Source organism: Metopolophium dirhodum, chromosome 5 (genome assembly GCF_019925205.1).
Source record: "Metopolophium dirhodum isolate CAU chromosome 5, ASM1992520v1, whole genome shotgun sequence".
NCBI classification, from domain to species: Eukaryota; Metazoa; Arthropoda; class Insecta; order Hemiptera; family Aphididae; genus Metopolophium; species Metopolophium dirhodum.
Window position 1 is genome coordinate 19,108,769 of NC_083564.1, and position 23,317 is coordinate 19,132,085.

General features: G+C 27.1%; 1 protein-coding gene across 1 annotated transcript; it reads left to right on the forward strand.

Annotated features, from left to right (window-relative positions):
* The first annotated feature begins 685 nt into the window (after window positions 1-685).
* LOC132945052 (kelch-like protein 2) lies at window positions 686-20,746 on the forward strand. The gene is made up of 21 exons (XM_061014666.1): window positions 686-834; window positions 902-1,130; window positions 1,209-1,384; window positions 2,037-2,133; window positions 3,637-3,796; window positions 3,867-3,979; window positions 4,040-4,336; window positions 4,399-4,539; window positions 4,601-4,850; window positions 4,922-5,050; window positions 6,142-6,147; window positions 6,316-6,339; window positions 17,191-17,288; window positions 17,367-17,542; window positions 17,615-17,711; window positions 19,216-19,375; window positions 19,446-19,558; window positions 19,619-19,915; window positions 19,978-20,118; window positions 20,185-20,428; window positions 20,499-20,746. The coding sequence occupies exons 1-21, from the start codon at window positions 686-688 to the stop codon at window positions 20,681-20,683; spliced, it is 3,282 nt and encodes a 1,093-aa protein (XP_060870649.1). The 3' UTR covers window positions 20,684-20,746.
* The last annotated feature ends 2,571 nt before the right edge of the window (window positions 20,747-23,317 follow it).

Here is a 23,317-nt window from a genome sequence, read left to right on the forward strand (position 1 = left end):
CAATTTTTTTTTATTATTTAAATAATTTCTTGTTTTTATTTTTGATTTCATCGAACACTTGCTACAACAGATATATACATTAGCTTATTATAGAATAAATATTATATAATTGTAATTTGTTGCCTGGAAATCATTTTATAATGATCTGTACACATTTTGGAGCCAAAAACTAAAGAGTTGAAAATATTATCTACAATCTAGGAACAATGAACATCAATAATTGCTTATTACTAATTATTTCAAAAATTATTTATATTTCTTATAACTTAGTAATTTTTTAACAGAAGTATTTGATTGGTCTCCACTGCTACTTAAATTTAGTATTAAGTAGAAATGATCATATGAAAATGTTTAACAATTTTTAAAATTTCAAATGTGTAACGTCAGTAAAAGAATTGGATGCCATACTGACTTCATCATGTGAAAATTATATAATGCCAGTTTTGAAATCTAATGAAAATACCCAACACATTTCAGAAATAACTTTAACTCTGTTAGAATATTAGAATTAGAATACTTTATTTTTAATAAATCTAACAACCTAGGTAATAAATTGATAATTTCTTAACATCAGTATTTTGTTGGTTTTTACCCCATCATAGGTACTTAATTTTTAGTATTAAGTTTTGACTCAATGATGATATTAAAAATATAATTATTTTTAAAATATTTTCAATGGTTTTATATGTCTGTAGAAGAAATGGATACCATTCAGGCATCATCTTGTGAAAATAATGTAAAGCAAGTTTTGGAATCAAATGAATGTGAACCAAAACATTTTAGAAATAGCTTTCACTCTGATAGAATACTAGAAGGCTTACAGTCTCTACGCAAGTATGGTGTCAATAATTTTAGCTTCTTTCAGAATAAAAATTAGTACCTAAAACATTTTTGTTTTTAGAAATGAAGTTTTATGTGATATTAGATTTAAAACAGATGACGGTAGTATAGTATTCGGACATAAAAATGTTCTAATGGTAGCTAGTCCATATTTCGAAGCAATGTTTAATAATTTTGATGGAATCAATAAAGATCTTGTTAGTATAAGAGAATTAGATTCCACCATACTACAAATATTGCTAGATTATATTTATACTGGTGAATTGATAATGACAAATGAAAATGTACAGGTATAATGAATTAATAAAAAATGATTTGTTATAGACTAATATAAAATTGTTTTAAATGTATTATTGATGATTTTCAAGGTTTTGTTACCAGCTGCAAACATCTTACAGTTAGATTTTGTAAAAGCTGCATGTGCTGAGTTTTTACAAAAACAACTGGATGCATCGAATTGTCTTGGTATCAGAGCATTTGCTGACTTACATAACTGTACAGAATTGTTATCAAGTTCTGAAGCATTCATAAAAAAAGAGTTTCTGTACGTTTTAAAAAATTGTATTCTTTATATTATTCAGTAATAAATTATCTATATAATAACTAAAGACCGGATTTATATGTTTTTACATATCGTTACTGGTCTATGCAGTCTTATGAGAGTAAAAAATGTGGATGATTTGTTCAATTCTGAATGCATAAAAAAAAGTTTTTTTTGCATATTTGAGAATATTTTATGGGTTAGAGAATATTTAACTCATTTAGCATATTTTGGAATATTTCGTAAATTGTGAGAAAAAATTTGTATTTATTTTTAATTTTAATATTACGGTACCCAGAAAAATTTTTTTGAACATTTACAATTTCTTATTTTATCATTTCCAGCTCTTACTAAAGTGCAATAATATTCCATTAGAATACGAAACTTTAAATACCTAAAAATTAACTCACTATTAATATAAAATTGAAAAAAAAAATTTTAAATGCATATTAAAGTAAATATAATGATGTTTATATATTGTTTTTGCATATTTTGCTTTTTTTTTTTGTATATTTTGCATATTTTAGCATATTTTTTAAATTTTTAAGAGAATATAATGAGAATATTTTAAGATTTTTTCGAGAATATTAGCATCATATTTAAGGTATTTTAAGAGAATATAAATCCGGTCTTTAATAATAACAAATATTTTTAGGGAAATGGTTAAAAGTGATGAGTTTCTATCTTTATCTTTTGAAGATGTGGTTAAAATTATCTCTTGTAATGACCTTGCTGTTCCATATGAAGAAAAAGTAAGCAAACTGCAATATTAGTAATTGTTGTATAGAAAGTCAACTGAACACAAAGAGCTAATATTTAACTATACATTGGTTGTAATTTACTATTCTTGAATAGTCGTCCACAAAAAAATGTCGTTTTCCTGTGAATTAATTATATAAATAATTATTGATAAATGAGTATAGGTATTGCGCAGTTCTAAAAAAATTAGCTTTACTGCTATGCTTTACAGCTTTAAATGTTTATGTATATCCGTGAGTATTAAATCTCTATTAACTTTGAATCTAGGAATAAAACAACATAGAGAAAAACTAAAAGACAACATGGGTAAAAATACTTAACACATATTTTATTAATTATACAATAATTATTGTATTTTTATTTATTATCAGTTGATAAAAGTGATATCTCTTTACAATTTGGGATAGGCATTTTTGATTGCAATTGATTAGAGGCACCAAACAAAATTTTTTTGGGTAAAAATTAATTTACCTGGTAAAATTTACAGCACTCACATATTCTCTAGTATAGTATATGCTAAAGCTGTTAAGAAATTTGGTATGTCTATATTTGATGGCTTCACTTAAATATTCTTGTAAATAAATATCACAAAATCAGTTTTTTTTCACAATAATGTGAAAATTATCATACTAACTTCCGTTGTTATTGGCAACCAAACCAATATGAAACAAATAATTGGGAATATTTTATAATATAACGCTGATATCAATTACAATTGTTGTTGTTATGTACCTTAAAAATTATAATTTTATTGTCTTACCTTTTTGTTTTTGTCGTGAAGATTTTTATCTGCCGTTTTTTACCGATTATCATCAATCGTATTTCCACAGCTGAATAATATATCTGTTTCACACAATTAAGCAAAATAAACAATAATCTGTAGCCATAGGAATGTGAAGACTAACCACAGATAAACAGAAAAAAATAGAATAAACAATCACATTTTTCACAATTGGCAAAAATCACATAATTTTTACTAGGTACATATTTGTTGTAATCAAGGTATAATAATTGTACAAAGTATCAATTTTCTAATGAAAAATTTTGTTTCTGATCCATTTTATTCATATTAAATAATGACCAGGTGGCTATAACTTGTATAACACATCCAATAGACTAAACAATCAGCCCAAACATGAATCTTCTGTTGCACCCATTCACATGCTTATATTGGGTTTATAAATAACAAATAATACAGAATAAAACCACCTATAAAAATTATTACAAATATTTTAATAATAATACACTCGTAGAAATTTATCAAAGTATTGAAATTTATAAAAATAGATTTAATGCCATAAAAATATTCCTTAGCTTATTAAAAAAAAAATTAAACCAAGATCTATAATATGTTTTGGGATCCAGTCTACATTAATGGGTGGTTTAACAAATAACTGATAATTTGGGAATAAATAGATAGAAAATCCAATGCTATTAAATATTATCGTTTTGAGATATTTCAATTTAAATTTAATTATTTGTTTTTGTTTTTGTAGGTATTTGAAAGTGTTATTAAATGGGTAAAACAGGATTTGGACCAGAGAAAAGATTTTTTGACAGAATTAATGGAACATGTACGTTTGCCAATGATAGCATCTAGGCCTGATATATTTATAAATATAGTAAACGAATCTCTCCTAAAGAATAATCCTAAATGTTTGTTATTTTCATAAACATGCCTTCATTATGAATTTATTTATTTCATTATTTATTATTATGTTTTAAGGTAACGAATATGTAATTGAAGCATTCCATTTTAATCTACAAAAATCAGTTCAGCATTTCACCATTCCACAAACAATTCGTTGTACACCCAGGCAGTTTGGTGATTCACGAAAAGTATGATTCTGTTTTGTTAAATTTATCATCACTATTATTATATCCTCTTAACTATATCAGGTTATTTTAATGTTCAACCGGTCTGATACATCGCCAAAGTGTTATACAGAATGGTATGACCCAGCAACCAAACTACGTGAGAAAGCACCAGGGATAAATGATTGTCGTCAGTTAGCTGGTCTAGGCGTAATTAGAGATCAATTTGTTTTTGTTGTGGGAGGTGTGAATAATTTGTGTTCACAATCTGTTAGTATGCTTGATGTATCTTTACGATCTCCATCTTGGGTTCCAATGGCCAACATGGTAGTAAAACGGCAACGATTAGGAGTTGCTGTATTGAATGATTGTATATATGCAGTAAGTAAAATCAGTATTTTACTTATTTTATATTATAAATTTATATTGTTTTGTAATTCTAGGTTGGTGGTGGAAATCTCGACAATCCATTAAATTGTGTAGAGGTGTTTGATGTCAGTATTCAAAAATGGAGATTGGTAGCTAGTATGTCTACTGAAAGACGCGATTTTGGTGTTGGTGTACTCAATAATCATTTATATGCGGTAAATAATTATATTTTTTTTTTTTAATTTGTAATACATTTCATTGAATTAAATTGTGTAGGTTGGGGGTGCTGCAGGTAAAAATAGATGTTTGAAATCTGTGGAATATTATGATCCCACACTTGATACATGGACACCAGTTGCAGAGATGTCCGTATGCCGTCAAGGTGTTGGTGTAGGAGTTTTGGACGGTGTTCTGTATGCTATTGGTGGCTATAATGGAAAGGATCTTAAAAGTGTTGAGATTTATAGACCGAGTGATGGAGTTTGGTCTTCTGTAGCTGATATGGAAATATGTCGTTTTCGTCCTGGTAACAATTATATTTTTTAGGACAACCTTTGTAAAAATGTATTGAATTTGAATTACAGTTTGTTATTACAGGAGTAGCTGTCTTAGATGGTTTATTGTATGTTATTGGCGGAGAATCTGCAGTTGGATCTATGAATGATAATATAGAAATTTACAACCCTAAAACCAATACTTGGACCATGGAGAGATATTCGAGAAGTGGTTGTCACATTTTTGGTGGATTAGTTGTTGATAGACCACCAGATTTTATTAACTAATCAGCATTTATAATGGTCTTATTGTTGATAGTTATATGATTATATGAACATATTTATATATAATTTATGACAAAATTTGAATTGTTTATTCTTTTTGTGAATGTTTGATACAAATGTTTTTTTTATAATTTAAATTGATTATTTACAAATAAATAAGCCATAAAGTTTATTATATTGTAGTATATCAGCAAAATCTTATATAATGTATAATATACATTTTATTTTTTAGATTTCGTGCGGAGTGATTAATTTATTGATAATATTATAATAATTGCAAATATCGAGCTTATAAATATTGAGCTAACAAAACTATTTATTTAAAATAACCCATAGGGGGCTTATACCTGAATCAATAATGGATATATTTTTTTTTTTTGTGGGGGGGGGGGGGTAAGCCAATTAAAAATTATACTATTTTGAACAATTAAGGATATAGGCAGGTAAGGTCTATATGGGTTGAACCATGATAGAAATTTTGTCTGACGTTTATTGTCAAGCTTTAAAAATGATCAGAGGTTAAAAATTGAAATAACATAATATTTAGGTACCTATTTGTAAACAACGCGCGTTTTAGTGTCATCAAACGACAAAATTTGAAAAAAATTATTTTTAAATTAGATCATATTGAATTTAACGTTGAATTCCGTCTTACACACGTACAACGCATAGCAAATTTTCGCTCGATAATTTCAATAGTATGCTGTTAGTTTTGATATTAATATGAATTAACCTATCATCAGACTTTTAGGTAAGAACATTATCTGTGCCTAAGTGTCGGCGATTTTTCGATTTTTAATAAAAGCCGACGCTTAAGCACGGATAATGTACTAGAATTGTAATAACTTATGTTGACAATAAAATATGATTGGTTTTTGGAATTTTTAAATATTATATTTGAAGACTATATTTTCGTATACTCGAGATTATTTATACCACTTTAGGATCACCTGTGACAATACAAATTATAAAATTCCGTTTTTCAATTAGAAACCTCCCCTTTACACTTTTAATTATACTGAAGGGATTTTTGTAAAGAATCTCGTTTATCCAAAATTCGAATAACGATTAGTTTTTGAATTATATATTAGTTCGTGTATACTAAGCCACTAAAGTAATACCATGTCTATTATAGTAATATTTTAAGTAGCTATGATTATTAGATGATTTGAAAATGTTGGTTATAAGTACCTACTGTCGATCTATCAATAGAAATAATTTGTAAAATTGGTCCAAGTATCTATAAAAAATACTACACCTAATATAGTGAATAGTAATATATGACAAAATATAAGTTATATTTTTGTGTAACTTTTTTTTTATTTATTATCATTTAGGTTTTTTTTTATTAAAAAACATAATAATTACAGTTTTTACATAATGTTTTTACAATAGGGAATTTTTTCATAGTTTAAAAACACTGGAAATTACAGTGAGAATTAGCGACCTAGCTGTGATCAATTCATCAATATAATATAATGCAATATAATCATGGAATGTGTGTGTAAAATATTAGTGCAGTACATTTACAGTCATTATTATTTATGAACGCATAGGCAAGGCAATCCACTTGCCTATGTATAGGTAATGGAAGGCACTCTTTTTCAATTTATGACCTATAAGTAAAGACCGAATTTAATTTCTTTAAAAATATGCAAAATTGCACTAAAAATTTGTAAAAATTTCAATGAACATATATTTATATCGCAGTACCGCTTAGGTATAAATAAATATATATATTACAATTGCAATGAAAATACATCAATGTTACATAATAATTGTATAATAAAAAATATAAAATTGTAAATTATTCACATAAATAACATACAGGGCCGTATTTACCTTCTGCTTTAAAATAATATGGATTCAGATACATTTTATATTGATAATAATGATCCGGCTAAATGGGATTATTAATGATGTAACTCGCGATTATGTGGCAAAACACGGAATAAATCAAAATTTAAATGTTGATTTTACATGTTCTAAACGTGAGTATCCAGACAAAAATAGATTTTTAAATAAATCATTATTTGTTAGAACACGTATAAATGGTGAAGTACAGTCACGACCATGGTTAGTGTTTTCGAAATCTACTGGTCATGGACGTAAATAGGGGGGGGGGGGCTAGGAGGGCTTAGCCCACCCTGAGCCATCTCAAGCCCTCCCTAAAATATTTTAATATTTAGGTTATCTTTATTAATAATAATTTATAAAATTTATATAAATTATAACCTATGGTAATACCTACAAAATAAAATAAAAGTAATAATAATATGTAGATAAGTTTTCGTATGATCAGTTGATGGCTATATTATTAACGGCCGACCGCCCAAACTATCAATTTACATATATATTATTATCACGCGGATGTGTGCGACGCGAGTGCTGGGTACCGACTGCCGGGTCACCGGGTACAATTTCACTGCGTTGTCAAAACATAATTATAAATATCAGCCATAATTGATATATTTTTAGATTTGCAATATGAAAAGGATTCTTATTTCGTAAACCACTGCATGGTCAGTAATTTCACTAAAGCTTGTATTTTTATTTGTTAATGTTACAATCAAATTATTAAATATTTACATTATAATATTAAAAATATCACTAAAAATCGAAGAAGATGTCCTCAAGTGTGAATCTAAAGTCGCTAAAAAAGTTTACGAAAATCAAAAAGTTGGCAACAGTAAAAAACAAAATGAACAACTTAAGTCTGTTATTTCATAATATATTAATATGATACTTATCCAAATATATAATATAAGTTAATGCATGTTGCATTAGCTATACCTATATAAGCTCGGCAACATGTGAGAGATTTTTTTCCTCAATGAGAAGAATAAATACTTATCTAAGGTCCAATAAATGGAACAATAGATAGATTTACCAATTTAAGTATTATAAACATTGAAAGAGAGTTATCTAACCTAATTGATAATGAACACATTTTAAATGAGTTTGCCGAAAAGGAAAGAAGGATGCAATTATAATGAAATGAATTATGTATAATATTATAATATGTAATTTATATAATATAATAATATATAAATTATAAGACTGTATGTAACTCTTTGATTTTTTTCTTTTTTATTACTTAAAAAAATAATTTACATTAAATTTGTGTTAGTTTTGATTTGTTCAGCATCATAGATGAAATTGTGTGTAGGTAAGTAGCAGGAGAAAGATAAATCTCCCAATATTTTTGTTCTTGAAACCATTTGGGCTCAAGCCCTATGCGTTTGAGGACCCTATTTACGTCCATGCTACTGGTACAGTGTCTTGGCACCATGTCGACTCCTTGGAAGTACACATTTATCGACATTAGTAACTATTGGTTTACGTATGTATTTGTGCACGTTCGCAACAAATTGTACAGCAGAGCGGTCGTTTTCAGCATTGGAAAGAGTAAAATCACATCTTCGTTCAACTTTGGAGTCAGATAGATTAAACGCGACATCAATACTACACATAAAATCTGAGATGCCTCGAAGTATAAATTATGACGATATAATCGACGATTTTGCGTCTAAAAAAGTTCGTCGTAAATGTTATAGATAACATAGGACGTATAAGATTAAAAATTTATACTGCTAGTGCCTGATCAGAATTTATAATTATTTGTTTTGTTTATAATCACTAATGACCTAATTTCTTTAAAATTAAATAAATGTATTAGAAATAATTACAACATTTTTTTTTTCTTGGGGTAGGGGTGGCATATTTAAAAGGGCCTGGGGCGGCACTTGTTCGGAATCCGTTCCTGAGAACATAATGGACATTAATAAATTACAAAATTATAATAAAATAGTATAAAAATAAAATATTATAAAAAAGTATTTAAAAACTAAAACATATACATTTTCTGAGTTAACATTTTTAATTTATACGAATTGTTTAAATTGTGATTTTGAAAATTGTATCGTATGCTACAACTACTGTCGTCGAAACTAAAATACATTCGTATAATGTATGCGTTTACCGACTAGCGATAACAGAGATACCATCTACACGTCAATGTAGTGAAATTGCATATACACAGCGCCGGTTAACAGATGTTAATAATATAATGATTAATAAAATATTAACAATAATGTAACAATTCAAATTATTTTACGGACCATATAGTTATTTTTTGTGAGTAAGTTTAAACTCGACAAAGCAAATTATAAGTGAAATAAAATAATGTTATAATTAATTATACCACGCACACTGATTATTTTTCAACAGAACTTTTTAGTGAAAATATTTTATCAAATTATATTTTTAAAAATCGGGTAAGTGGGTGTCACTCTGCGGTACAGTAGGTTACAAGTCGGTAATTGTAATGAATGGTGTTAAGTTCGACTTCAATGATAAAATAATTATATCATTGTACACGATAACCGATTTTGAGAAGAAACCATATCCACGTGTGTCATAATTGTATAAATAAACAAATTTTTTTTTTTTTTTTACAGTTATATATTAAAATTTTTTTTTTTTTTTTTATTTATTTAGGATATTTACAATCTATACAGTATGTACAATAAGTAAATTTTATAACATAGGTAATAATATTAGTGCATGATTGAATAACTTGAGGGGGGAAAACCGTCCATCAACAGTACCTCCTATTAATTTGATGGGTTCAAATGTTCAAAATATGGAAACCGTTAGGCAAGAGAGTCTCTTGGCCATTTTCTTTTTAACCTCCTCGGAGGATTGTTGGGGATGGTTATAGAGGACATCCGGGAAATTAGAGGGTTTTGGTTTGAGTGCAGTTTGGAGTGAAATTTTTTATAGTGACGAGTTGCTATATCGTTGACTGTTGGTATTTGGAGGTCTTTGTGTAGTGCGTCGTTGGTCATGTACCATGGGGCTCCAGTTATTTGTCTAAGACAAATAGACTGGAAAGCTTGAATGGGTCTTATATTAGATGGTTTGGCTTGGCCCCAAATTTGGATACCATATGACCAGAGGGGGGTAATAATTGTCTTGTATATTAATATTTTGTTTTTTAAATTCATTGAAGGAGACAATAATGGACGTAGGAGATGTAGACGTGTGTTTGATTGTTGTCTTTTGTGTTTTGTGTGTTGGGCCCAGGTAAGTCTTTTATCTAGATGAACTCCGAGGTATTTGGTTACATTTTGGATAGTGATTGGTGAATTATTGAGCAAAAGTTGTGGGCATTCGTTTTTTTTCAGAGAAAAATTTATTTGAAATGATTTGTTTTCGTTTATTTTGATTTTCCATTTTTGAGTCCAATTGGAGATTAAATTTAAGTGGTATTGTATATCGTGGATGGCTATGTTTGGGTCTTTGTTTGATGCTAGTATAGCGGTATCATCTGCATATGTCGCTAGGATAGTATGGTTTGTTTTGGGCATATCTGATGTGTAGATATTATAGAGTATAGGTGATAGGTCACTTCCCTGGGGTACTCCCGCTTTGATTTTATGGTACGCAGAGTAGGAATTGTTAAATTTAACAGTGAAATATCGGTCTTCAAGGTAAGATTTTAGGATGAGGAAATACGGAGCAGGTAAAAACGATTTTAATTTGAACAATAACCCGTCGTGCCAGACGCGATCAAATGCTTGTGCAATATCTAGGAATACACCGGGGCAGTGTTCTTTTTTTTCGAATGATGATGATATTTTGTCAGTAATTCTATGTATTTGGTGGATTGTCGAATGATATGATCGGAATCCAAATTGAGTATTTGGGATGAAAAACAAATTTAAAAGTTGAACAATTTTTTACAAATATCTAAAATATATCATTTTTTGATAGATATAGAATAACATTACTATTATTGGGAACCTTCTATTAAAATCTCTTATGTTAGCTAGAAAAGAAAAACTTTTATGAATTTCTAACCGAAAAATAGTTTACAAAATTTAAAAAAACTATCATGGACTAACGCCTAAATAGTTTGAAAATTTTACCATGTATGGAAAATGCAAATATAACAATTTGGTGAATATTTCATGAGTCTACGGCTATTTGTTTTGGAAGTACAATAAAATATCAATGATCGATCAATAATTTACCACTATAAATATTAAATATCGTAAAATGTATAAGTTCAAAAGCTTATCAAAAATTAATTCGTTTCGTTTAAGTACACTTTTTTTTGTTATAGGTAGGAATACTTCTCTGATATTTTCTATTAAAATTTTTAATCATATGTATGAAAAGAAAAACTTTCACGAATTTTTAAACTGAAAAAAAATTTACAAAATTTCTTATGTTTTCTTATTCGGTAGTTCAAAGAGACTCAAAATTGTTTGAAAATATTACCATACTTGGAAAATATAGTAATTTTAACATTTGGTGAAAATTTCAAGTATCTAGTATTATTCGTTTTTGAATTACTATAAAATATTAAAAATTGATTGATGAAAATTCGTTAATTTAAAGATGAATATCCAATACCATAAAAATTTTAAATTGAAACGCTCATAATTTTTTTTGTTTAATGTAGGAACAGTTGTGAAGAGTCATATATCGAAATTTCTAATGTTAACTTTGAAAAGAAAATTCTTATGAATTTCCAACTGAAAAATAGTTTGAAAATTTTAAAATTTTAACTTTGAATGCATATCAAAAATAATCGTGTTTATGCATCTCTAATATTTTTGAACTTATATTAATGAAACTCAAAAAGAACCTTGCATTAAATTGTCAAGTATTTTTACTATGGAAAAAAGATTTTATCATGAAAAATTTAAAAAAAATTTACAAAATTCAAAAAATTTCTCAAAGGTATAAGTCTATAACTAAATATAAAAGATTTGACATATTTCAAAATTTTTACCATTTATGGAAAACGCTATAATAAATATAATGTGATTCAAGGGTCTATACGGTTATTTTTTTTTGTGTTACACCAAAAAAACAAAGTCAATTTTTCATAAATTGGTTTTGCGTAAAAAATACCAATTTTTTTGATTTATTTTTGTGTTACTTGACGCTTTCCAAACCTGCTTGGAATTTTGAATTATGACCTCCTAAAAGTAACAAAACGATTCCCTTATCTATGAGAAAAGATGCTGGTCTTGAAAATCGGAGCCCCAAAAATTTTTCAGGCCCCAAATATCAATACAACGTTTGGGTGACGTAATATTTTTAAATAAATAGTACGTTTAGGTACCAACGTTTAGGTGCACATTTTTACTTATATATTTTTACATTTTATTTTTAGAGACTGTTAGTGTTACCCAGGAGACCCCGCGAGGAGGTTGGCTCTTAATAGTATCCCAAAAATGTTAATTACTTTATTTTTTATTATTGATATTTTAATTATTTTATTTTGTCATATTATAATATTAAAAAATCTGGTCGATCATTATAAAAATTCAATTAAAATCTTATTTTATTTATTTAGTTATCTATATTTATTATTCGATAACAAGTACATGTATTACGTATAAATTCGTAATCGCGTATACTACGATAATAATCATAGAATAATCAAAACAATATAAGTAATTGATATAAATTGGTTTGGAGATAAAGTATATTAGTATACAACTATTGTAGATCACGTGTTTATAAAGGGCGTAACACGATTGCGCACTTTTTGCCTTTTTATATTTGAGAAAACCTAACACGTTTACGTACCTTTTACCTTTAATATTTGAACAAACGCAACAACGATTGCGCAAAACAAATATTTTGTATTGTTGGAATTAAAGAAATTAACAATAATATTGTCCTATAATATCTTTAATGATTTACTTACAATACTAAAACTTATTTAATATATTATAATATATACATGAAACAAAAAACAAATTATATCATAAATTAAGTTCATAAAATTCAAAAAATATAACAACGTTAATATTAACGTAATATCTATAGTCAAAAATAAATAATTATAATATATAACACATCACAATTATTACGCGTCAAAAAAAGGAATAATCTTCGGTATTGGTCTACTAAAATAAAGAAAAAAGATTTACTCATAATGATAATAAAAATAATAATAATTTAATGCGTAAGTGTTAAAGTTTATAGACCGAGTGCTGGAGTTTGGTCTTTCGTAGCTGGTATGCCGATTGTCCTGGTAACAATTATATTTATAACCTTTGTAAAAATATATTTAATTTAAATTACATTTTTATATAGGAGCAGTGGCGGTTTTCACGGGGAAACAAGGGAGGCACATATTATGATGAGTAGGTACATAATTTATAAAGCTCAAATAATAATATAGGTAAATAAACTAAATCAGAATAATTTAAAAACATTTTGAATTCCAAAAATTTTTCATTCATGACAAATAATTCAATTTAGTTACATACTTAATAATTAATTTATGTAACATATTACATTTGAAAAAATGGTTCTTTTAAATTAATATATTCAACTAAAAAAAAACTAATTTCTAACTCTATTCACATTTAAGTTACTATTTACACCAAGCTAACTCCTATCTAAGTTATCTAAGTATTAATTTGGTAAATTTCAAAAACTAACTTATATTCTAACTTAGTTACTTTTCATATCAAAGTAACTTAACTTTAACTAGTTAAAAAAAAGTGACTAACTTGCCCAGCTTTGTAATAAGAAGATAATATATAATAGTATTGTTTGACAAATGTGCAACAATTATTATAGGTAAGTATATCGAACTTATACCTACTTGATTTATTTTTATGCTAAGAAGAATAAATTAATACTTACATTTAAAAATTGAATATATTATATACTAATAAAACTCGTGACAAAAAACATACATTCTAGCGTTGAGTTTATATGGTAAAATTATTTTTGGTACCTATAATAAGAAGATAATATATAAAAGTATGGTTTGACAATTGCACAACAATTATAGGTAAGTACATCGAACTTATACCTGCTTGATTTATTTTTATACATAGAAGAGTTAATACTTACATTTAATATATTATCTACTAGGTAATAAAAACTTACAATTTAAAAAAAATATTTTTGGTTTTAAGCTATAATTTATTAATTCAATCATTTTGATTTTAATTCCAACCTTGCTTTCTCTTAATAAATTATTAATATTTGTTATAAATAAACATATAATTTTACCTACGAAAATACTTGTACTTTTAAATGGATAGAGTAAATTACATTCACCATACTGTTTTATAGAAATAAAAGTATTTTTTACACTAATAATTGTAATATTATTTTTACATTTGTGGCTAATTTGTCAAGGCATTCAAGATGACTTAGTTCAGAACATGCCCAACCAGATACAAATCTTGCATGAAGTAATTTTATAATGGTTGGTATATAAAACAAAACCCTTCAAATACCAAATATATTTGGAGAAAAATGAGCATATGAGAGATTAAATGTCCAAATATTTTTTGTCACGCCTGCACCGAAAGTTTGGTTTTCGACCACGGTTGAAGCGTTTGAAAGCGTCCTTTTTCCGTCCAGCGGGCGGTAAAGTGGAAATCCCCAAAGTGCCGGGCGGAAAAGAGGAAATCCCCAAAAGTGCCGGCCGCCGGGCGCGTATCCCCTGCACAACCAGAAACTAAAATGTATACCTACCACGGTCCTTACAAAACATAAACTTTTGGTTACATCTTAAATGTATAGTATAACCTCATTGCATGACGCATAAACATTTAAACATAATATTTAATTTGCACTGTTCCTAGATAAGTGCGTCGAACAATGCGTTTGTAAGTTTATTTCACGCAATTTGTATAATAATCTTATCAGTTACAATAATAAAATATGAAATTGTTTCCATGAAATTGTTTTTGTAGAATAGTCTATAATTATTGCATAGATCCCTGCATAACATTTTCCATGAACGCAGGGGCGTAACAAAAAATAGTATGTGTGGCTCACTTAGATCATATACAATCATATTGTATATGATCTGAGGTGGCTTACTTCCCGCCTTTGCCACAATATACTATTATGATATCATGCATTCCACCATAATAGATAGAAAATAACAGAAGAAACCATACATAATTTGTTTATTTTTAGCACAGATTTTTCGTATAAATTATTGAATTAGTTATTTAGGTGATTTATTGTTATAACCAGAGAATCTAAATCTTCATGATTTTAACCAAGCAGTATTTCGAATTAAGGCGGGATATTTGAGTAGAAATTAAATTTTTTTTTAATATTGGCAATATTGGTAATTAAATTTATAGTCGTTAATAGTAGGTAGAAAGTACCCACCATTCAATCACTCATCGACATACATGCAAAACGGCACACCGCAAACTGCACATTCAATACTAATAGTCTGTGTTCACTGTTCATTGAGATTCGACATCAGTTACATCAGGTGGTTATTTTATAATTTGTGTGATAAAATATATTGAATATATAAATTTTAATTCACAGTGTTACATTGATTATAATTTATAGGCCTATATTTTAATACCATACCTATTTTTCTGCAGTATTTTCCATTATTACGGTGATTTGAATCCATCTACAATAAAACAGTAAGAAAATACATAACATTCTATAAATTTAATTAAATTCAATAATATTTTATATTTTCACTGTGTAGACGTCCGACCATGATCAAGCATATGTTGTCTTACCTAATATGGTTGAGCGTCTAGACCAGTGATTTTCAAACTGGTGAGCATTCATTATGTGTCAAGTCTTCTGAAAAATGTCAACTATTTGTCTAAGAATAAAAATTAAATTAATTAAAATTTGTTCACACATCAAGCACACATTTCTAATTAAATGTATATAATTACAATTCAAAATAATATTGTTCGTCTAATTATTTAGTGCAAAAAAAAAGGTCCGTGTCCCTTGAAAATTGTTTGAAGTATTTAATATAAGTTTGAAAACCACTGGTCGAGACACAAGTTAATATTTTACTAACATTAAAAATATGCCACGTCATTCAAACTTATAATAATATTGACATTCATGATGTGACATTAGAAGCGACAAATAATAAATTTTAGGGCAATCGTTTACTTTATTATCAATTACTTTTTGAAAGGCACCTTTGTTCTGATAAAAATAAAATTGAATGAAAGCCCCAAAATGAATTTTAAGTATAATATAGAATCAGTATACCTATTGCAATTTTTTTTTATTATTTAAATAATTTCTTGTTTTTATTTTTGATTTCATCGAACACTTGCTACAACAGATATATACATTAGCTAAATATAGAATACATATTATATAATTGTAATTGGTTGCCTGGAAATCATTTTATAATGATCTGTACACATTTTAGAGCCAAAAACTAAAGAGTTAAAAATATTATCTACAATCTAGGAACAATGAACATCAATAATTGCTTATTATTAATTATTTCAAAAATTATTTATATTTCTTATAATTTAGTAATATTTTAACAGAAGTATTTGATTGGTCTCCACTACTACTTAAATTTAGTATTAAGTAGAAATGATCATATGAAAATGTTTTACAATTTTTAAAATTTTAAATGTGTAACGTCAGTAAAAGAATTGGATGCCATACAGACTTCATCATGTGAAAATTATATAATGCCAGTTTTGAAATCTAATGAAAATACCCAACACATTTCAGAAATAACTTTAACTCTGTTAGAATATTAGAATTAGAATACTTTATTTTTAATAAATCTAACAACCTAGGTAATAAATTGATAATTTCTTAACATCAGTATTTTGTTGGTTTTTACCCCATCATAGGTACTTAATTTTTAGTATTAAGTTTTGACTCAATGATGATATTAAAAATATAATTATTTTTAAAATATTTTCAATGGTGTTATATGTCTGTAGAAGAAATGGATACCATTCAGGCATCATCTTGTGAAAATAATGTAAAGCAAGTTTTGGAATCAAATGAATGTGAACCAAAACATTTTAGAAATAGCTTTCACTCTGATAGAATACTAGAAGGCTTACAGTCTCTACGCAAGTATGGTGTCAATAATTTTAGCTTCTTTCAGAATAAAAATTAGTACCTAAAACATTTTTGTTTTTAGAAATGAAGTTTTATGTGATATTAGATTAAAAACAGATGACGGTAGTATAGTATTCGGACATAAAAATGTTCTGATGGTAGCTAGTCCATATTTCGAAGCAATGTTTAATAATTTTGATGGAATCAATAAAGATCTTGTTAGTATAAGAGAATTAGATTCCACCATACTACAAATATTGCTAGATTATATTTATACTGGTGAATTGATAATGACAAATGAAAATGTACAGGTATAATGAATTAATAAAAAATGATTTGTTATAGACTAATATAAAATTGTTTTAAATGTATTATTGATGATTTTCAAGGTTTTGTTACCAGCTGCAAACATCTTACAGTTAGATTTTGTAAAAGCTGCATGTGCTGAGTTTTTACAAAAACAACTGGATGCATCGAATTGTCTTGGTATCAGAGCGTTTGCTGACTTACATAACTGTACAAAATTGTTATCAAGTTCTGAAGCATTAATAAAAAAAGAGTTTCTGTACGGTTTAAAAAATGTTATTCTTTATATTATTCAGTAATAAATTATCTATATAATAACAAATATTTTCAGGGAAGTGGTTAAAAGTGATGAGTTCCTATCTTTATCTTTTGAAGATGTGGTTAAAATTATCTCTTGTAATGACCTTGCTGTTCCATATGAAGAAAAAGTAAGCAAACTGCAATATTAGTAATTTATTGTTGTATAGAAAGTCAACTGAACACAAAGAGCTAACATATAATTATAATATTTTACTATGCATTGGTTGTAATTGACTATTCTTGAACAGTCGTCCACAAAAAAATGTCGTTTTCCTGTGAATTAATTATATTAATAATTATTGATAGATGAGTATAGGTATTGCGCAGTTCTACAAAAATTAGCTTTACTGCTATGCTTTACAGCTTTAAATGTTTATGTATATCTGTGAGTATTAAATCTCTATTAACTTTGAATCTAGGAATAAAACAACATAGAGAAAAACTAAAAGACAACATGGGTAAAAATACTTAACACATATTTTATTAATTATACAATAAATATTGTATTTTTATTTATTATCAGTTGATAAAAGTGATATCTCTTTACAATTTGGGATAGGCATTTTTGATTGCAATTGATTAGAGGCACCAAACAAAATTTTTTTGGTTAAAAAATAATTTACCTGGTAAAATTTACAGCACTCACATATTCTCTAGTATAGTATATGCTAAAGCTGTTAAGAAATTTGGTATGTCTATATTTGATGGCTTCACTTAAATATTCTTGTAAATAAATATCACAAATTCAGTTTTTTTTCACAATAATGTGAAAATTATCATACTAACTTCCGTTGTTATTGGCAACCAAACCAATATGAAACAAATAATTGGGAATATTTTATAATATAATGCTGATATCAATTACAATTGTTGTTATGTACCTTTAAAATTATAATTTTATTGTCTTACCTTTTTGTTTTTATCGTGAAGATTTTTATCTGCCGTTTTTTACCGATTATCATCAATCATATTTCCACAGCTGAATAATATATCTGTTTCACACAATTAAGCACAATAAACAAAAATCTGTAGCCATGGGAATGTGAAGACTAACCACAGATAAATAGAATAAACAATCACATTTTTCACAATTGGCAAAAATCACGTAATTTTTACTAGGTACATATTTGTTGTAATCAAGGTATAATTGTACAAAGTATCAATTTTCTAATGAAAAATTTGTTTCTGATCCATTTTATTCATATTAAATAATGACCAGGTGGCTATAACTTGTATAACACATCCAATAGACTAAACAATCAGCCCAAACATGAATCTTCTGTTGCACCCATTCACATGCTTATATTGGGTTTATAAATAACAAATAATACATAATAAAACCACCTATAAAAATTATTACAAATATTTTAATAATAATACACTCGTAGAAATTTATCAAAGTATTGAAATTTATAAGAATAGATTTAATGCCATAAAAATATTCCTTAGCTTATTAAAAAAAAAATTAAACCAAGATCTATAATATGTTTTGGAATCCAATCATACATTAATGGGTGGTTTAACAAATAACTGATAATTTGGGAATAAATAGATAGAAAATCTAATGCTATTAAATATTATCGTTTTGAGATATTTAAATTTAAATTTAACTATTTGTATTTGTTTTTGTAGGTATTTGAAAGTGTTATTAAATGGGTAAAACAGGATTTAGACCAGAGAAAAGATTTTTTGACAGAATTAATGGAACACGTACGTTTGCCAATGATAGCATCTAGGCCTGATATATTTATAAATATAGTAAACGAACCTCTCCTAAAGAATAATCCTAAATGTTTGTTATTTTCATAAACATGCCTTCATTATGAATTTATTTATTTCATTATTTATTATTATGTTTTAAGGTAACGAATATGTAATTGAAGCATTCCATTTTAATCTACAAAAATCAGTTCAGCATTTCACCATTCCACAAACAATTCGTTGTACACCCAGGCAGTTTGGTGATTCACGAAAAGTATGATTCTGTTTTGTTAAATTTATCATCACTATTATTATATCCTCTTAACTATATCAGGTTATTTTAATGTTCAACCGGTCTGATACATCGCCAAAGTGTTATACAGAATGGTATGACCCAGCAACCAAACTACGTGAGAAAGCACCAGGGATAAATGATTGTCGTCAGTTAGCTGGTCTAGGCGTAAATAGAGATCAATTTGTTTTTGCTGTAGGAGATGTGAATAATTTGTGTTCACAATCTGTTAGTATGCTTGATGTATCTTTACGATCTCCATCTTGGGTTCCAATGGCCAACATGGTAGTAAAACGGCAACGATTAGGAGTTGCTGTATTGAATGATTGTATATATGCAGTAAGTAAAATCAGTATTTTACTTATTTTATATTATAAATTTATATTGTTTTGTAATTCTAGGTTGGTGGTGGAGATGTCAAAAATGCATTAAATAGTGTAGAGGTGTTTGATGTCAGTATTCAAAAATGGAGATTGGTAGCTAGTATGTCTACTGGAAGATGTGATTTTGGTGTTGGTGTACTCAATAATTTATTATACGCGGTGAATAATTATATTATATTATTTATTTATAATTTGTATTTCATTTAATTTCATCAAATTGTGTAGGTTGGAGGTGCTGATAATGTGTGTTTGAAATCTGTGGAATATTATGATCCCACACTTGATACATGGACACCAGTTGCAGAGATGTCCGTAGGCCGTCAAGGTGTTGGTGTAGGAGTTTTGGACGGTGTTCTGTATGCTATTGGTGGCTATGCTGAAATACATCTTAAAAGTGTTGAGATTTATAGACCGAGTGATGGAGTTTGGTCTTCTGTAGCTGATATGGAAATATGTCGATTTTGTCCTGGTAACAGTTATATTTTTAGGACAACCTTTGTAAAAATGTATTGAATTTGAATTACTGTTTGTTATTATAGGAGTAGCTGTTTTAGATGGTTTATTGTATGTTATTGGCGGAGAATCTGCATTTGGATCTATGAATGATAATATAGAAATTTACAACCCTAAAACCAATACTTGGACCATGGAGAGATATTCGAGAAGTGGTTGTCACATTTTTGGTGGATTAGTTGTTGATAGACCACCAAATTTTATTAACTGATCAGCATATATAATGGTCTTATTGTTGATATTAATATGATTATATGAACATTTTTATTTATAATTTATGACAATACTTGAATTGTTTATTTTTCTTTTTGTAAATGTTTGATACAAATGTTTTTTTATAATTTAAATTGGTTATTTACAGATAAATAAGCTATAAAGTTTATTATATCAGAAAAATGTTATATTATAATTTACAATATACATTATACCTTTTAGATTTTGTGCGGAGTGATGAATTTATTTATGTTTCAATGATTTTTTTATTTATTTTGGTTTGTGTACACGATAGTCATAGGTACTTGTTATTTTCACAAATATTTATTTTATCATTGCCTAGTCATAATATAATTGCAAATATCGATTACAAATATCTCGAGTGCACATAACTTAAATACATATTTTATAAAATTGCGATACATTATAATTAACATAGAAATGAATAGATAAATTTTAAAACGTCATTAATCTTCAAATATATATAATATTTTCATTAATTAAATTAATCATTTAAAAATGATACTAGATTGAACAACTGAGTATATGGGTAAGTTCTATGTGTTAATTGAAATAACTATGTATTGTTTTATGATATCCGGCTGATACAGTGCATTTGATACTTCACAGATACATCTGCTCACTTACTTTTCATCATAATTAATTATTATTAACCTTCAGTAGGTCGCGCGGGTTATGAGTACCTATTCCGTCGCGCAGGGTAAAAATTTCCCTTGATTAAACATAATATATATTTTTTTCAAATTTATTTATTTTAAATTTAATATTTTTGTAAGTATATAACGAAAATAGAATACTAAATGTAATTTATACTTTTAATTTAACATTTGTTTTATTTTTTTACTTAGTAGACAAATATATGATATATTATCTTAAACTAATTAAAAAATTACTAACATTATTTTTATAATATATAACATATAAATAGAAGCTAGATAAAATCAATATTTATACCAACCTAAATAATATTAAAACATAGTTTAAAATTAGTGGGGTAATAAATTACCCTGCGCGACCTAGTACCTACTGAAGGTTAATAATATCGAAATAAATAATAGATAATCTACTTGGTTGAATGATGTACAGCGTTATTACATCTATTAACACCTGAACCAATGCCTATTACGAAGTCTAAACTTTTTTAGAAACTGCAGGTGGTCAGATAGTTCTAAAAATATAGTAAATTATAATGAATATAATGTAATTATAAGTAGGTATGAACTAAGAAGGCTATAACTGCTATAGGTTATTTATTATTATTACACAAATATTAATAACATAATATACAACATTTTATCATAATTAATTATTATTAATATTATAGAAATAAATCTTAAGGGGTATGAATAATATTAAAATATTCTATGAAAATGTATTTTTGTATTTTCAATAATATAGTTTATTGAGCGGTTTGAGAGTAAATACACTTATTAATAATAAATAGTTATAAGTAGATGAGGATTGTCTATAGTTTAATTACTAAATTCAAAAAGTAAAATATCACAAGTTTTAAAGCTAAATATTGGACATTGAAAATAAAATATCAAAAATCGACTCCTATAATACAAGTCTATATAAACTGCTTCTCTTAAATTTGTATAATACTGCCCTCCTAAGCCAAAAGGCAGCAAGCAACAATGCAGTCGTTTTGAGAAAAATAACTTTTTCTGAATCACCTTGTTATATTTATCAAATTATCAAAATAAAATAATAAATTGATAACTGATTGATAATTGATGATTTAATAACTTTTCCTGTAGAATCCAATAACGCTCATGGATAAACTATAAGATACCTCTTAACACCTCAAAACGCATATACGTAATTTTAGCTTAGTTTTGTGAGACATTAAAAATTATTGTTTACAGAGGGAAAATGCAGTATGAGCACATTTATTAATAGAATAACCATGAAATAATATAAAATAATATAATATAATCATGGTTGATGGGCCAAATACAATCACAGAATTAATAACAACCAGAATATTAACAGCGGGGTCTTCTAAGGAAATTATCATCAATACTAAACCAAAATACCGTATTTGAGCCAATACTTAGCAAAATTACCGTATACCGTGGTCAGTTACTGCCTTTTTGCTTAGCATGTGTTTGATACTGCTTTTTTGCTTAGTATTATTCATATATTTGTAAATACGTAAATGTTTAACCACGTTTATTATAAAACCTATTGCATTTACGGTATTTTTGCTAAGGAATCAAAAAATCCGCCTTAAAATAACAAATATTTCGATATAATAAACTCATTTTTCAAATTTTGTCGCTTACTGCCTTTGGCTTAGGAGGGCAGAATAGGTGTTCATGCTGTAATATCACTCAGTAAGCTATATTATAGGAAATACGAAACGTAAGTTCAATCATGTACGTTGTTAATACATCTATTAATTATTTCTGAACCAATGCCTCACTAAGTCTAAGCTTTTTTAGAAACTGGTGGTCAGATACCTAGTTCTAAAAAATAATAAATTATAATGAATATATTATATTATAATGTAATTTTAAGTAGGTATATGAACTAAAAAAGCTATAAATTAGAGGTGGATCGAATTCAAAAATATGGTCTCGAACCAATCCTTGGTATGTCCAACCGA

Excerpts from the sequence above, each read along its gene's own strand:
- LOC132945052 (XM_061014666.1), top strand. The coding sequence starts at position 686 with ATGTCTGTAGAAGAAATGGATACCATTCAGGCATCATCTTGTGAAAAT. Across the intron at positions 4,851-4,921 it reads AATATGTCGTTTTCGTCCTG|GAGTAGCTGTCTTAGATGGT; the intron begins GTAACAATTATA and ends TTGTTATTACAG. Across the intron at positions 20,119-20,184 it reads TCAATAATTTATTATACGCG|GTTGGAGGTGCTGATAATGT; the intron begins GTGAATAATTAT and ends CAAATTGTGTAG.